Here is an 18,188-nt window from a genome sequence, read left to right as displayed (position 1 = left end):
AGACATGACTGCCCCAGCAGCCCTTCATGGTGTGAGGTGTGCATACCCACATGCACAGTGTCTAAGTGGGTAGGTGGGACCCACAGCAGCTATAAAGGTGCCACTTGTGGCCGCTTTGCCCAGAATGCCACAAAGCAGCTTCCCTCCCACCCACCCTATGTTGATGTGGAAACAGCCTTGTTCTAGTGTTTGAGGTAGATGTTTTATCGTTAGTATTTAATCACAGCTGCAGGTTTGTATGGAATGGAGCCTGTTGGTAGGGAGTTTGGTGTGCGATTAGACTTCCTGGGGTGCAAGACCTCCATAAGAGGTGGCATGAAAATGAGAGCAGCTTACCCGGCTGGGAGGCCAGGGGATTGTTGCCAGGCAGATTGGGGGCAGCCAAATGAGTTGGATTCCCATTGGCTCCCCCACACAGGTCGCTTCCCTTAAGGCGGACTTCATTAGGCAAGAGGATCTGCACTCCCGGCTGGGAATGGTGCAGGTCCCCGGCATGCCTTTGTACTCTGCAGGTTTTGGTGCAGTCTGCTGCAGGCTCTCTATCCCATGCTCCACCAACCCTCCCATCAGGAGGTTATAAAGCTGTGGCTTTGTTTATACCCAACATGGGTGTGTTGTGTCTTATTCCAGTTTAAAATGCCTTCCTAATAGTCAATTGTCCTTCACAGATACAGTTCCAGCTTTGGTCTGTTATCTAGCATATTTTGGAGGAAAGAAGGCTGCCAGCTCATGTGTATGGGATCCATTCATCCCCCATCGGCTTGGTTTAGTCAGCTCTGAGGCTAGAGCAGACAATTCATACTATTAGGAGATGAAAATAAAATTCACTTAAGAGTTATATCATATAAGCAACATTTTATTTTGCAGCTGCAGACACGTTGAGGCACAAAATCTGATTGCTTTTTTTTATTGAGAATTTCAGAGCAAGCAGGAAGCTTACATCCATTGACTTGGGGACAGTCAAGTCTCTACCCACATGCCTGCATCCAGTGGCATGGTGTGTGTGTGTGTGTGTGTGGGGGGGTGTTGTAGAATCCACTCATGCTTTCTCTCCACCAGATTCAGATACAGAAGTCTTTCTGAAATCCTGCTATTGTGTCTGGACAAGAATGCTCTAGTACAAACACAATAATTCACATTAAAACACAAAATAATTATGGATTTGAAGAAAGTTAAGGAAAGGTCCCATGGCATTAAAGTGATGTAGACAGAGATGCATAGATAGGTTTGAAGGGGGATGGTCAGGCCTACCAAAATTGGGAGTGTGTGACACAAGATTAACCAAACTACATTCAGAGAGGCTTTGGCTGGTTGGAAATCTGAGATTACCAGGCTATTATGTATGACATACTTCACTTGTACAGGAATGGTAATGTTTATCTCTTTCCTATAGGTTGTGATGCTTATTTAGGTGATCCATGTCACAGACCCCATGGTCAGCAGTTGGAAAAAAAGGCTATAAAGCTAGGTTGAAACTCTTATATTGCAAGAAAAGGATGAGTTTCTCATATTAGGTAGAGATGAATAACATGCATCCTGAGGAATCAGAAGTGCTGAAGGGCATATACCCAACAGACCATCAGTGGCTTCACAAGGCTATGGGCCTTGACAAGAAGCACCTTTGGAGCTAAGCAACTTCATTCTGAACCTGGTCCTGGTAGTGGCTTTGTGATGCATCAAAAATGTTGATGACAGTTGGCGTTTCTCAACACCATATGGAGAGAAAAGGATAAAAAATGCGAGTGGATGCCACTGAGCAACTTTGAAGTCAGTGTGGATTGCTCAGAACACTGACAGTCATGGCTACACTGTTTATCACATCCTATCTCCTTAAGTATTAGCATATTTAATATCTGATGGTATTGATCAGCTAATTGGAATAAACTAGTTAAACTCAAATTGTAGTCTCATGTCTTTATTTGGGGCTGCTAGGGCAATATAAGAACATAGTACACGGTGAACTTTCTTTTCAATTTCTCCTCCTTAATAATTGCTCCCTGTTGTTCATCTCAGGTCTTAGAATAATTATGTAGCATTTTGGGAAAAATATGCATCCCAGTAAGCCAGTAGTAGAAGCAAAAATGGAGAAGACCTCCACAGCCACCATAGATTTCCCTTTTGTGCTCAGGTAAGTTGGAATGAAGGACAGCCAAACACTGCAAAAGACCAACATGCTGAAGGTGATAAATTTGGCTTCATTGAAACTCTTTGGTAGTTTCCTGGCAAAGAAAGCCACAGTCAAGGTGATAGTGGCAAGGAAACCAAGATAACCCATGACACAGTAAAACATGGCAGAGCAACCCTCATTACATTTCAATATGATTTCCTCATTCAGTGACTGCATGTCTGTGTCTGGGAATGGAGGTGAAGTACTTAGCCAAAGAGTACAAATCCCTGCTTGAATCAAGGAGCAGAAAATGATAACAGAATTTGCCATTTTTTTTCCTACCCATTTCCTTGCACTAGATCCTGGTTTGGTAGCCATGAATGCTAGAATTACTGTGATTGTTTTGGCCAACACAGTGGAGAGAGCTACAGAGAAGATGATACCAAAAGTAACTTGTCGGAGAAGGCAGGTCACCTTCCCAGGCTGCCCAATAAAGAGGAAAGAACAGAGGAAACAAAGTAAAAGAGAAAAGAGGAGGATGTAGGTGAGGCTCCGGTTGTTGGCTTTCACAATGGGAGTGTCCTGGAACTTTTTGAATGTTCCAAGAACCAAAGTTATGACCACAGAAAAAGAAATAGCCAATATGACTAAGATAATCCCTAGAGGTTCTTTATAAGAGAGGTAGGTCATCAATTTAGGAATGCACTGATTTTGGTCCCTATTGGAATAGCGGTCATCTGGACATCTGACACAGGCATCCATATCTAAAGAACAGAAATAAGTATTAAAATATTTTAACCACACACACAATACGCACAATACAAAACCTTTAATGCCATTCACAATATACAATATATAATCGGTTCTGTAATAAAAGTCTGAAAAACTGTGAGGGAAGTTACAAAAGGCAAGGGAGTGGCAAATACAAAACGATGAAGCCAGTTACATTTACTTCTTTACCTTATGGGACATTACTATAGATAAAAACTTGGCTACCCATTCAGTGGTCTCCGAGCAATTATCGATAAGCAGCAATTCAAGAGCCCTGCCATCTGAGGCATTAGGGAAGGGTAGAAGTGGGGAGATCAAGTCAGAACATTTGTTGTTATACAACTCACATTGCAGAATGATATGGCAAACTGAGTCTGGTTCTGTATGGCAATACCTGCAAATTCTTTCATTGCGGGGAATTCTCCTATACCTGCCTTCAACCATTGCAGAAGGAAATACGTTTAGTCTGGCTAACATAAATGCTCTGCAGTTTGAAGGTATTATAAGGTTGGAAAAATAGTGTGCCATAGTGTTTGGGGTGTAGGATAGACCGAAAACTCATGGAGAGCATGGTCCCCCTGCACCAGCATAAATTATCTGGAGATCAATATTCTGGATTCTTCTTTGGATAGTTTGAAAAAATATGATCCTCTCCAGAGTTAGCTAAAGAATCAAGATCTATGGATTTAATTTTAGAGGCAATGGCCTGAGACCATTTCAAAGTATAATGGTCAGATGGAAGAAGTGTAAGGAGACTGTTTAAAAAGTAACATATACCCCCAACTATGGGAGGGTGGGTGGGTATTTCCTGTCAGTGAGGGAGAGGGAAAAAATCACAAGCCTCTTGCCCCGCCCCCTGAAGAATGGAGGGAACAGAGCAATGGCCACCGCCCCTCCCCCCCCCAGCAGCACCTGCCACAGCCTCCTTCGCCCCAAAGCCACCTGGGACTCATAGTCCCACAGCCTGGAGCCTCCATGGGCATAGGAGCTTCCCTGCTGCAGCAAATGCCGCCAGGGTAAGTCCCGTCTGCCACTGATATTTCTATATGGGTCAAATGACCAAATAACCTGTGATTGACTGACTGACTGATGATTTCCATTTGGCGTATTCAACTTGCTTGATTTATACACTGCTTTTGATATGGTTGATCATTATATGTTTAGACCTTAGAACTAAATGACTGTTTCTGGTATTTCGAGGAGAGACATTGCAGACTTCACAACATTCTCCATTATATTCTCTATGTGCAGTCAATCCTATGTCTGGGTCTTCATTTTCATCTTTTGAATTGTATATACACTTCAGAATGATGTTTTCAGGAGAAACTTTTGGTTCAGAATTTGGATTTTCTGATCCCTTACAGATCTCATATTTTGGGAATCTCCTTTTTGGGAAAATGAGTTATGTTTATCATACCCATTTGATCAGCGATCATGCCGATTGGACATGGAACACAGTCATAGCAGCAAAATTTCTCTCCCTCCTTCTTTTTTCTGCTGTATCCCACATAGCAGTTGTCATTGCATACAGAGATTGGCAGAATCTGTCAGTGAACATAAAAGGACATATCAACGAGGAAGGCAATGTCTATAAAGAATGTCAGCATGGAATGATTTTGCCAGAAACTGAGAATGTACTCTTCCATGGAGCAGTCTGGTAATCCCTACTAAAATTACTACTGCACATCTGATGACCATCAAAATGCTTTCCTAAAAATGTAAAAATAAATTGCCTGCAATATATAGAAATGGTTTCTGATGTGTTAAAGATAAAATGAGAGAGAGGGGAAAAGAGAGAGTGATCAGAAAGTTATAATCATATTGTGATCTCTAGTTAAATTAGGATTGAGCAACCAGGAACAGATCATGTTCCATCCAGACACACATTTTATTTTACATTTATTGTATGGATAAAAGGATCTGCATGAATGTCTCACCTGGTTGAAACTTCTATGCCAGACAATTAGATCATCATTGATTGATAACTCTTGACCTTGAGGAGCCTGAGGGTCCAGTCTTCCCACTTTGCCTCTAACAAAAGATCCATTGTGGAAAGTTATCCAGTTTGTAATATCAAAACCTTCCACTAATTCACCCTTTTCATTAAGCTGCACCGCATCCCCAGCACTGTTATTGAAGGTCATACTCCTTAGAAACTGGTGGAGCTGAGATGTGTAAAAGAAAGGGGTAATTAGATCTCTTTAATTCCACTTTTCAATCTTAGGAAACTACAAATAGGGATGACCTTGCTGGGTATTTTCAAGGGCAACTGTAATTTTAGTCTGATTTTTTTAAGCAATTGTAAAGGGCATGGTAACTATTGAACAACGTGTTTCTGGCTGATGAGTTAGCCTACCAATTAGTGGTTTGTCATAGATGCAGAATTACCTGCCATGGATGCAACTTTTGAAACACCTTCCTGCCTCCTTCACTCAGCCTTCCGTGTTTGATTCTGGATAGGTAAATAGCATTCAGAGCATGTGCCACAGCATAGGCAGCATTATAGACATTGTAGCTGTGGCCAGTCATGCTCATTTCAAACAAAATCCCAGGAAGGCTTTCCAGATTCTCCTCCCCTGTGCACAGCCTCTCATTCTCCTCTAGCAGACTGGAATTCGTCAAAGAACAGCTGAAGGCTTGCTCCCAGAATTCCTGGATAAAGCCATCTCCTGGAGCCCAGAAAGGCCTTATGATCTGAAGGAAATTTTTGAAACCAGGAGGCTGATTGGAGTGAACTGTGAAGGATATGGCACCATGGAAAGTTTCTATGTCCCAGAACTTTTGTACGGACAGAGATTCAAAGTCCCAGTGAGATGTGACAATCCATACTTTACCACCAAGTGGCAGGTTCTCTGATGCATATAACAGGATTCTTAAAATGTGCAGTGTTGGAGGCTCTCCGTACACAACATATACATTAGCGTTGCTCGCTACAAGAACAGGATAGTGTTCCTGTAACCTATAAAACAATAGTATAAATTCATCCTTGTATGTCTTTTTAAGTGTTCTTAAAATAAAGGAGGGACAAATTTTATTCTTTGAAAACAAAGAAACCATAGACTGTAAGAATCTGTCCCCATTGTCATTATCCATAGCTATGAGACCAATCCATGTCCATCGGAAATGATGAAGCAAACGTATTACTCCTAGGTACTGATGCGCTTCATCTGGGACCATTTGGTACAAAGAAGAGAACAGTGTTTTGTCCTCTTGCCTTGGGGGAAATGATCCATATGTGAGCTGAAAGAGAATACCGATGGTCTATTTGATTCATTTTTGGCATGCCTTAGAGCAAAAGTTTCAATTAAGTGTTAAAGGGGTAAAATCCCTTTACCACTGTTTTTAATGGCTTACCTGTGGAATTTTGTAGATGGATGCAAAGGTGGCTATATGGACAGAGGTTTCAGGGAGAAGTCCTCCAATGACAGCCATCATATTTTTCTGAACAGCACACTTAAAATTGGGAACAAAACTCTGAGGTGTGGAAAGCAGGCTCAGAGTGGCCTTATAGGTAATCTGTGCAAGGTAGTTGCAGTTGAGGATTTGGAAACCCAATGTGATGTTTGGTAAGATGTCAGGATTCTCATTGATCTCTTTTATAGCAAATACTAAGGCCAGGATGTTCTGGTAATGCTTTGGCACTGACCTGTGGTGAAAGCGAGAGACTCCTTTGTACATCAATAGAATTATGGGCCATAACATCAAACTACAACCTTTAAAAAATTATTTCAGTAAATAAATGTATAAAGGAAACACACATATTATGGGTGTAAAGGCTCTGTCCCCTTCCACTGCCTCATTCTTTCTAATTACCATAGGTAGAAGAAAGCACACATTTGTGCATTCATGGGCAAAAGGGTTTGATTCCCATTACTGTTGATTCCCATTACTTTTTCTTTGCTAAATATAACTATGGCAGGCATAGTGTGGGTACGGAATTCAGACTTCCAGCATTCTAATTAGTAAATTCAGAGAGAAAAGATAAAACACAGCACTGTAGCAGAACTGAGCAAAAGTGAATGAACACACAGTCTTTTTGACCCTCAAGTTAACCTTCTGGAAACCAATGGAGTGAGGGCCTTGCAACTGAATGAATGGCATAAGATGTTGATTGAATGTGGACATTTTAGATATTTGGAAATCTTTTATCAAAACCTATCTGAATGGTAGACCAATCGTCTCCACTTTTGTTTGTTTGTTTCTACATTTCCCCATTCTTTTCTTACTGGTTTTAGTGTTTCTCTCCTCTCTCTCTCTCTTTTTTGTTCTTTTTTCTGTGTTTTTAAAAGAGATAATAAATAGTCTATACTAATCCTAAACATTGTTTAATTAGAAGATTCTTGTCAATATTAAACTTGCAGCATTTAAAAGTCTGTCATGATCTTAGTTCTCAGAAATGGGACTTCTCCATATTGTCCCTCACAACATGGACAAAATGGAGTCTCTATCTCCATGGGTTAGATCCATCCAGTGTTCCACTGGTGACAATGGGGATTCCCTTTAACCTCTCTTACAGTAGATCATGATACCAACATGAACCAAAATCATATGCAATTGGGGGGCTGTACTAAGAAAGAGAGTTGAATGAAAGAATCCTAGCTAGAACTCAACCAAATTATGTTAATTGCTGATCATAACTGTACCATCATATTAAAAGAAGAACTATACAATAAATTACCAGAGCAAAAATGACTTGAAGAATAAAACAGTATGGTATTTAGAATTTGAGACATTATCCAACGGATGGTAACACTTGGGCAAAAACAGAACTGCAGGCAAAACATAAGAGTGATATGATGAAAGAACAGGGATCTGAAGTAATTTGATTCAGGGTGAGGTTGTACTCGTAAACCCCACAGAAAAACATGTTTCATTCACTGGCTTATGCAAGAAAATTCCTGGTAGAGTTTGTACAATAATACAATGAATACAGAGCAAACAACATACTCGACACACCTAAATGCCTTCCTTCTGTGCTGTGATTCTTTTTCTGATGAAAATAATTGAGAAGTCTTTTATTTGATAACTAGGCCTTGCTTATTATGCTCTCAACATGCTATGAAGGGTTAAGGGGGAAAACAAAAAGTGGTTCTTACACAGGCTCTTTACTCAACATTCCTTTTGGCTGGTGAAGGAAAGAGGGAGAGTCATAAACCAAGAAGATGTGTTCCACAATCTGACCAATCAGAAGGTCACCTGGCTGATAAAATTCATGAGAAATAGGAAGGGGATCCTCATTTATGGAACAAACAGTCAAAATTGTCCTGCAGACTGTAGGGCCTAGCAGTATTAGTATAAGCAATAGTATCAGTACCATCCTAAACACATGCATTTATGAAGCTGCCATATGCTGAATCATATCATTTGTCCATTGAAGTTGACCTTATCTAATCTGACTGGCAGCAGCTCTTTGGCATCTCAGGCAGGGCACTTTCATATCAGCTTCCACCTAGTCTTTTTAACCAAAGATGCTAGAAATTGAATTTGAGACCTTCTGCATGCTAAGCAAAGGCTTTGTTACTGAACCATGTCTCCTCTTGATCTTACTACTTCGTCTTCAGATGCATTTTCCAGTGTTCTTACTACCTTAGCTACCCAGCTAAGTTGTGGTTCAGCCTTCCTTGATTGTCAGGTGAATGGTGATACATTAAAGAAAAGCTTGGTTTAGAAGGATCTGCACCAGATGCCATGCAAAACAAAACTTCCGTTCATAGGAACATTCTAAATCACCATTACAGGTATATAAAAGAGTGGTAGAAAAAGAAATGCAAATATTATATGGAAAGGAGATACAAAGTCAAACAATATTAGCAATTCTGGATTTGATGGCTGAAAAGATTGAGGCTTCCCTCTCACTAGACTGACATCTTACCAACATGTGAAGTATTTAAATGCTCCTTCAGATGTGATTGTATCACAGGTGGTTGTATCACTAACTGTCTTTGAAAATCCTTTGGGTCAATAGGAAAGAGCCGATAACTGCTGACAATCATGTAGGACATAATTACTTCCCAATGGATCAGCCTCTGTTGTACTATCCAACATTACCAAGTAGCTACAAAGAGTTTTCTTAAACTGAACCATAACTGGTTTCTCACATCAGAAAGAAAACACACAATGAGATGGACCTGGTGGTGATAATGCTATGTGCAAATAGACTACTGAACATGAAAAGCATATTTGAACAGGAGATTGTATGTGGGGAATATTTCTATAGTTAAGAATGATCTGTTCTCCACTTTTTTTTTTATAATGATTTTTTTTATTTTCATAAAGATAGAAATATAATCATCACTTGAGAATATACGACCCCACATTGACTCCACAGTGATATAAACTTTTGCCCAAAACTCTAAGAGCCATGAGTCTAAGAGCCATCCACATTTCCACTACATTAAAAAAAAAAGGCCTGTTTAGATATACAAAAGAAAAGTTATTATTAGTCAACTTACTTGAGAGATCGTAGACCTCACATTAACTGCTTGATACAATCTAAGAGCTATCCTAGCAGATATTTCTAGGTTTGAGTTAGATGCTTAACATTAAACATTTCTTATAGCACAGTATGAGTTTTGGCCCTGTATCAATACCCTGATGAAGGGAGAGGAAAGTAGGGCTTTGCCTTAAAGATGTACAAAGAAAAAAAATTACAAAAGGATTTCATAATTTCTCCTTATCCTTAATACAGATACATCTACAAACCATTTATACTTGACCCATTCTAAGAGCCATCCTGACAGGTATAAGTTGAGAGCTTTGCATTTTACATTTTCAGCACTAATGATTATATTACCTATATGCCTACAAAAAAAAGAGACAAAAAAAAACAAGAGAGAAAGAGACATTGCTTCCCCTTTTTCATAAAAATGGAAATATAGAATACAGTATAACATTAAACATAAAACAATATGAGCTTTCGGTCTTCTTAAGGGGGTCTCATCTCGAGGCTTGCTACATCTTGTCGTTCCCGTAAAATTATATTCTGTCCCAATGGCCTTTGGCGTAGAAAGTGCAGTTGTACTCTTTCCCGCAGAGTATGCATCGATAAATCTTGAGGCCGTTGCACCTCCTGGACTCCAGTATCAATGCAATTTTTTCCCCAGAGAGATCCTTTAAATCGATTACTTTCACTGCAGATCCATATTTCTTTTGATTGATTTTTGTACACTGTTGCTTTGAGATGGCTGTATGTCTTTTTAAAAAGGGTGTCCTTATCTGGGCTGCAGAACTCCGGCATCCCATTTTCCGTCTCCAGAATTTCAGATTTCTCTTCTACTGTTGGTTTTCCACCTTGTTTAGAGCTGTCATCAGCCACTGTTATTGATCCATTATTCCTGTTAAAGACGTCTTCCTTGGCATCTTGGATCTCCTTGAAGATATGAATTTCAGATTTCTCTTCTGCTGTTGGTTTTCCACCTTGTTTAAAGCTGTCATCAGTCACTGTTATTGATCCATCATTCCTATTGAAGACTTCTTCCTTGCCATCTTGGATCTCCTTGGAGATATTTTTGATCAATCCATCTAAAAATACTTTGTAATCTTGGGTTTGTATCTCTATTAGATGAGCCAATCTTTTTAACATAGACATGATTTTGACTTAAAAAAAACCCGGCCTCAAACAATTTTACAAGTGGCCAGTAGAGGTCCTCTGTTTTATCCTCTAATGTTCCGGCACAGGCATGTGACGTATTGAAGTCGGTTAAGGCAGAGATTCTCGTACTGGCACAGAGTTCTCATGAGATTTTCCCTCACAGCTCTTATCTCTTATCTCCGAAAACCAAAACAATTACAATAAGAGCTTTTGCCAATTAATTCGAGTTGATTTGAGTCCTTCTTCTGCTTAGTTAGGAGAATTAGCCTGCCTCTTAACGAGGTGGCTTCAGGCAGAGCAGAGTAAGAGGAGGGGGGAAACAAAGGGCTTTGATGCAGGAAGAGAGACGAAGAAAAAAAAAGCGAGAGATACTTGCAGTAAATGATGTTTTGGAACTCAGCCGATGTCCTCCCCTCAGTTCAAAGCGTTCATTTGTGGTAAATCATCATGTAGGGTTGAAGCAGATACTTTAAGATTAAAGAAAGAAAAAAAAGTCCGAGGTAGAAAATGGCAGTCGTCCTCTGGACCTGGAACGCTGACAGCCTATAATCCAGGGAGATATACTCCCTAAAGGATTGGAGACGGCCCCAAGAACTTCCTGGGTAGAAAGGTGAGGTGGGGTTTGCGTACCCCTCCTCTTTTCTGCCAATTGCTTGCACAATTGACCCCTGTCAGGCTTCAGAGATAGCAGAGCAGATGCCCTGCCACCCTCTCAGGATGACATCTTTAGCCACCTGTTCTCCACTTTTTTTTGTCCTAAATATAGTTTCCCAAAATGAAATGATCCCACATACAGAGTTTCTTTAGAAGAAGTGTGAGTGGCATACTGGTGCGATAATAGTGGCCTTCAGGTCAGGGAGAATACAGGAGTGAAAAAGAGGGGGACAGATGGACACAAAAAACAAAATGTTATTTATGTATTTATTTATTTATGTGTTTATGTATGTGTGTGTGTGTGTGTGTGTGTGTGTAAGTATAAGTATGTATGTATTTATTTATTGTATTTTTATCCCACCACTCCCTCGAAGGCTTGTGGTGGCTAACAATAAGAATGTGGTAAAACCGACCACAACTTTATTGGTGATAGCAGGAATGTTGGCATGGCATGTGTTGATGCAGTCATTGGCCATGGAATGCGACAGAAGAAACACACAACCTTAAACCAAACTGAGCATGGGAGGCATTAGTTGGTCTTAATGATGCCACTGGACTCTATTCAAACAAGAAATGTGTTTGAATTGGTAGCGATTTCATATTTTATTGGCTGGTTGAAAGGAATATACAGAAAAAATCCTAGAGAGCACTTCTTAAAACAGTACCAGGAAAAGGTCCATTGATCAGTTAAATCTGGAACATTTCTTCAACCAAAATGCCACCAGTTCTGGAGTAGAAAATCTGTTCTTATTTCACAGTTCAGGATGATACAAATGGACATCAGGATAGGAAACCAAATAAGCCCATAGTTCTAACTTTTCCAACAAGAAATCACAAATGTATAAGAACATTCACCCAGAAAAGCTTCCTTTCCTTTTCCCCCTCTTCATTAATTGCTCCCTGTTGTTCATCTCAGGCCTTAGGATAATGATGTAGCATTTTGGGAAAAATATGCATCCCAGTAAGCCAGCAGTGGAAAATAAGATAGAGAAGATCTCCACAGCCACCATAGATTTTCCTTTTGTGCTCAGATAGGTTGGAATGAAGGACAACCAAACACTGCAAAAGACCAACATGCTGAAGGTGATGAATTTGGCCTCATTGAAACTGTCAGGTAGTTTCCTGGCAAAGAAAGCCACAGTCAAGCTGATAATGGCAAGGAAGCCTAGATAACCCACAACATAGTAAAACATGGCAGAGGAACCCTCATTACATTTCAATATGATTTCTTCATTCAATGAATGCATGTCTGTGTCTGGGAATGGAGGTGAAGTACTTAGCCAAAGAGTACAAATCCCTGCTTGAATCAAGGAGCAGAAAATGATAACAGAATTTGTAGTTTTCTTCCCTACCCATTTCCTTGCACTGGATCCTGGTTTGGTAGCCATGAATGCTAGAATTACTGTGATTGTTTTGGCCAATACAGTGGAGAGAGCTACAGAGAAGATGCTACCAAAAGTTATCTGTTGAAGACAGCAGGTCACCTTGCCAGGCTGCCCAATAAAGAGGAAAGAACAGAGGAAACAAAGCAAGAGAGATATGAGGAGGATGTAGGTGAGGCTCCGGTTGTTGGCTTTGACAATGGGAGTGTCCTGGAATTTTTTGAATGTTCCAAGCACCAAAGTTATGACCACAGAAAAAGAAATAGCCAATATGACTAAGATAATCCCTAGAGGTTCTTTATAAGAGAGGTAGGTTATCAATTTAGGAATGCATTGTTTTTTGTCCTTACTGGAATAGTGGTCATCTGGACATTTGACACAGGCATCCATGTCTGAAAAAAAGAAACAGGTGTTTAAATCCTTTAAGCAGCTCCTACCAGGCAAATAACATTCATAATTTTAATGGTCAATGCAAAACCTAATTTTGTTTTTTATGAAGGTCAAAGTTTTGTTTTTATGACATTTTACTAGCTAAGTATAATTTAATTTCATCTAAGACCACTGAATTCAAGCTAATAGTTCCTTGATTCTAGTGTCACCTAAACCAGAGTAACTTTATTGGCATAAAAATGACAAAGCATAAAACTAAAATTTTAAAGTTTCAGTTGCAGATTTCATAGGGGAAAGATTTTTATTTAAAATTCCCATCAAAGACATAGCTACCTTTACAATTATTGCTGAGTCCCTCATACTTAGTATAGCTTTAATTTAATGTTTCTCATCTACACAGAAATATCTCAGTTTCTTCAAATATTCCGCTAAGGGGTAATGATATAGAGCAAACCTAGGACATCCTAATGCTTTAGGATGCTTAGGGCTGATCCTGCGTTGAGCAGGGGGTTGGACTAGATGGCCTGTATGGCTCCTTCCAACTCTATGATTCTATGATTCTATGACATTCCAAGAGTATGTGGCATAACTTGTCAGGGACATTACACCCATGAAAACAGTGTCTCTCCTGAGAAGAGATCTTCAGAAATCGACCTCGAGTGATGTTTGAGGGAAAGATGTTTAGGTCAGTGGTCCCCAACCCCCGGTCCGGGGACCGGTACCGGTCCGTAGATCAGTCGGTACCGGGCCGTGGCTCCTCCTTGTCCTCCCTGGCTGCTGCCTCAGGGCTGCTCTGCCACTCTGCCGCCGGCTCACCTTTGGTGCTCTCCAGCGGCCGCCATGGCTGGGGCTCCCCCTTGGTGCGGCACTGCACAGCTACTGCTGGCAGCGCCCCCCAGTGGGCAACAGGAAGTCAGGGGCACCAGCGGGAAAGCAAGTGGAGCAGGGGATCAGGCACCGGCAGCGACGTCCCTCAGCAAAAGACTACCCCCCCACCGGGCCTCAGTAAAATTGTCAAGCATTGACCGGTCCCCGGTGATAAAAAGGTTGGGGACCACTGGTTTAGGTGACATAATGGAAATGCTCTTTTTAATGGGTGTCCTTCCAAAGTCTGGAAATACAAGAGCATGGCTTTGTATATTATAGGAATATCCCAGAAAATTGGGATAACATACACTGTTAATAGAAGAACCTAATAACTGAGTATCCTGATCTTCTAATCTTTTTGAGATTCATTTTAGTATAGCCCCTTCTTCTTGCAAGCTAAGGATTGAGATGTCCAGACCCATGATTTGAAGTTTCTGTAACATTTTACTTAACCAGTTAAGAGAATAAGGCTCACTCAAAGGTTAATCAGCAGACTACTTGGTTGAGCATGGAAATGTTTTTTAATCAATATTTGAAGGACTGAAGCCAAGCTCTGGCTTGTAAACTTTGTTTGTCAAGTTCTGAAATAAGTGTAAGATTTGGCATGCAGTTTGGGACTCCTAATAGGTTTCTGAAAAATGAAGGATGGATGTTTTCTAATCTATAACTATTTACACCCTACCCATTTGATCAGAGATCATTCCTTCTGGACATGAAATGCAATCATAGCAGCAAAATTTCTCTCCTTCCTTCTTTGTCTTGCTGTATCCTGGATAACAGTTGTCACTGCATACAGATAGTGGTAAAACCTGTCCATGAACATAAAGGTCAGATAACTCATGAAGAAAATGTATACTAAAAATGGCTGGTATCGAGGAAGTAGATTTTGGCATGGAATTATTATTTGTGAGAGCTCGGAATGTACTCTTCCATGGAGCAGTCTGTTATGTCTTGCATGGTAATTGTCGAAAATCAGATGAGATGTGATTATAAACTAATTCATTGTACACATTAAAATGCTTTCCTGAGATCAATAGCTAGGAAATGTAAACATTTCCCTGCAATACAACGAGATGTTGATTTTTTTTTAATTTTAAAAAGTCAAAACTCATCAGAAAGAAATTGATTTATTAAATAGATAATAAAGTGCATTTTAGAAATGTGTTAACTCTGTTTGGGAGAGTTTAAATATGCAAAGAAAGCCAACCAAGCTGCTTAAACAAGTATAATAGTTTTATTTAGGAGAGAGAAACAACTTTGTATGTGAGAGAGGAGAGAAATATTTCTATTAATGTAACTAACTGTTGTCTTCTTTATGTTCTGGAGCAAGGGAAGTAGAAAGTGTGGTCAAAGTCTTCAATTAAGCCACTCAGGACATAGGAGGAATCTTTGAAAAACATCAGGAAGTTGCTAATCCAACTACGCTAACTATACATATCCTCTGATACCTCTCAAAGGATGTTCTTCATATGCTTCTCAATCACGCACACTACAGATCTAGCATATTCCAAAAAATTCCTCCCAAAATATTCATTTTCCTCCAAATTTATTTTATAGATGAAATAATCTATATTTGTGACTCACCTGGTTAAAGCTTCTGTGCCAGACAATTAGATTATCATTGAGGGTTAACTCTTGACCTTGAGAGGCATGAGGGTCCAATCTTCCCACTTTTCCTCTAATAAAAGATCCGTTTGAGAAAGTTATCCAGTTTGTAACATCAAAACCTTCCACTAATTCTCCATTCTCATTAAAATGAACTGTATCTCCAGCACTATTGTTGAAGGACATGCCTCTAAGGAAGTGATGGAGCTGGGATGGAGAAAGGGGTAAGTTACAATGAAATGAAAATGTTGTATATAGCAGTACTACCTTAGAAAATCAACGCTTTATACGGTTTTTAAATCATCTTTTGTAACTCACCTTGTCTCTAGGAAACCACAAAGAGGGTTTGATCTATCCTTTATTTTTGTTTTGATTTTATACAGTCCTGTCCATATCCCCTCCTTGCTACAGTAGGGGATTTGGACAAACACATCTCATGTTCTACAGCAGTGATTGTGTGTGTGTGTGTGTGTGGTCAGAAGGAACCAAAGCATGAAAGCACATTGGATCCAACTTATAGAATAACCAGACATGTGCAAAAAATAAATAAAATTGAGACCATTTTGGATTTGACCCAAATTCACTGAGCTTGAAGCCAAATCATCTGAAGTAACCTTCCCTGGCTCAGTTTCTACCAAATCAATGTGTCTGAATCCAAATCAATTCAGTGGCATAATAACTTTAGGCATGAATAAAGTCAATGAGAAATTTCACCTTTCTGTCTATCCTCTGGTCTGAGGGGCAGGGGTTTTATATAGAGGCACCAAATTTTCAGCATAGCTGCAGGATCTTCTCAAAAGAACCCCCAAGTTTCAGAGATTGGACTAGGGGATCCCATTCTATCTGTATCCAAAGAGAATGTCTAATCCGACCTCCACTGTTTCCAATGGTGAGAGAAAAGAGATTTTGTGTTCTTGTCTCTCCCTACCCCCCACCCTCCGCCATTGAAAACAATGGAAGTCAGATGGGGGCACCCCTTTGGGTGCCTGTAGAATTGGACCCCTTTGCCCAATCTTTCTGGAAACCTAGGGGAAATTTTGGGGATAAACTTCTACAGCTACATTGGAAGTTTGGTGCATCTACCTCAAACACCCCAGCCCCCCTCACCAAATAATAGACAGAAAAGAAAAAATATTTAAAAACTTTAAAAAATTGTCACTTTAAACTTTAAAAATATTTGTCACACAATGTAGCTGAATCATGTTCTAACTGGAGCTTTATCGTGATTTGGTAATTTGGCCATGGCTGATTCAGGCAGTTTAACTGCACGGGAAGTGTGATTCAGAAAAGATTTGTCCATAAAAGTGTCTAAATCAACACTGATTTGGGTGCTGTTCAGACTATCTGAAACAGATTGCACATGCTTACTACAAACCTCACAATGTGTAACCTAATGTTTTTCTATTTCTCTGTTAGTGTTAGTTAACGTTACTCTGAAAAGCTAACCAATCATATTCCTGAGGAACACCACCTAACACACCTAAGGAGCTCAGTGGAGAAGAGATGCCATATTGTCAACCATATTGTCCTGTCATTGGCCTCCTAGAAGGCTGATGTCTGTAGTCTGGTGTTGTAATTTCAGGAGAACTCCAGATCCCACCTTGCCATTGGTAGCCATAATTACTTTTCATTCTTTAACTACACATGCATTATAATAATGTTCAGTGAATCAGAACAATCAGTAAAGTCTGGGCAAATGATTCAAAGGATTAAATTGGGCCTGTCTTCTTGATGTCACCAATTGTATTGTGCCATTGCAGATATACAGATTAATTTTAATCTATTGACATATATTTATTCAGAAGAGAAGGAACAGTAAACATTATAAGATAGTACACTAAAGAGCTCAGTTTTACTCAGAACAATGACATAGGGACAACTGCAATTTCAGTCTGAATTTTAAAACTATTGCAAAGGGAATAGACAACATGGACCTTAACAGACCAGTGTTCTGGCTCAATAGAAGGTGGTTCTCTATGTGTTCATGTGTGTTAGCCTATCAATTACTGGTTTGTGAAAGATGCAGAATTACCTGCCATGGATGCAACTTTTGAAGCACCTTCCTGCCTCCGTCACTCAGTCTTCCGTGTTTGATTCTGGATAGGTAAATAGCATTCAGAGCATGTGCCACAGCATAGGCAGCATTATAGACATTGTAGCTGTGGCCAGTCATACTCATTTCAAACAAAATTCCAGGAATGCTTTCCAACTTCTCGTCCCCTGTGCACAGCCTCTCATTTTCCTCAAGCAGATTGGAAGTCATCAAAGAACAGCTGAAGGCTTGCTCCCAGAATTCCTGGATAAAGCCATCACCTGGAGCCCAGAAAGGCCTTATGATCTGAAGGAAGTTTTGGAATCCAGGTGGCTGACTGGAGTGAACTGTAAAGGATATGGCACCGTGGAAAGTTTCTATGTCCCAGAACTTTTGTACGGACAGAGATTCAAAGTCCCAGTGAGATGTAACAATCCATACTTTACCTCCAAGTGGCAGGTTCTCTGATGCATATAACAGGATTCTTAAAATGTGCAGTGTTGGATGCTCTCCGTACACAACATATACAGTGGCTTTGCTCGCTACAAGAACAGGATATTGTTCCTGAAACCTATAAAGCGTTATTATAAGTTCATCCTCGTATGTATTTTTTGGTGTTCTTAATATAAAAGAGGGACAGATTTTATTTTGTGAAAGCAAAGAAACCATGGACTGTAAAAATCTGTCCCCATTGTCATTGTCAACAGCAATGAGACCAATCCATGTCCATCGGAAATGGTGAAGTAAACGTATTACTCCTAGGTACTGATGTGCTTCATCTGGGACCAT

General features: G+C 40.0%; 1 protein-coding gene across 1 annotated transcript; it reads right to left on the bottom strand.

Moving 5' to 3' along the window:
- Positions 1–11,974: 11,974 nt before the first annotated feature.
- Positions 11,975–18,188, bottom strand: LOC143825404 (vomeronasal type-2 receptor 26-like). The gene is made up of 4 exons (XM_077313434.1): positions 17,400–18,188; positions 15,347–15,574; positions 14,445–14,571; positions 11,975–12,897 (listed from the first exon to the last, which is right to left on the bottom strand). Exons 1-4 carry the CDS (start codon positions 18,186–18,188, stop codon positions 11,975–11,977), a joined length of 2,067 nt encoding a protein of 688 aa, XP_077169549.1.

Source organism: Paroedura picta, chromosome 16, assembly GCF_049243985.1.
Source record: "Paroedura picta isolate Pp20150507F chromosome 16, Ppicta_v3.0, whole genome shotgun sequence".
NCBI lineage: Eukaryota > Metazoa > Chordata > Lepidosauria > Squamata > Gekkonidae > Paroedura > Paroedura picta.
The sequence above is the reverse complement of the archived record's forward strand: the minus strand, read 5'-3'. Positions and strand labels throughout refer to the sequence as shown.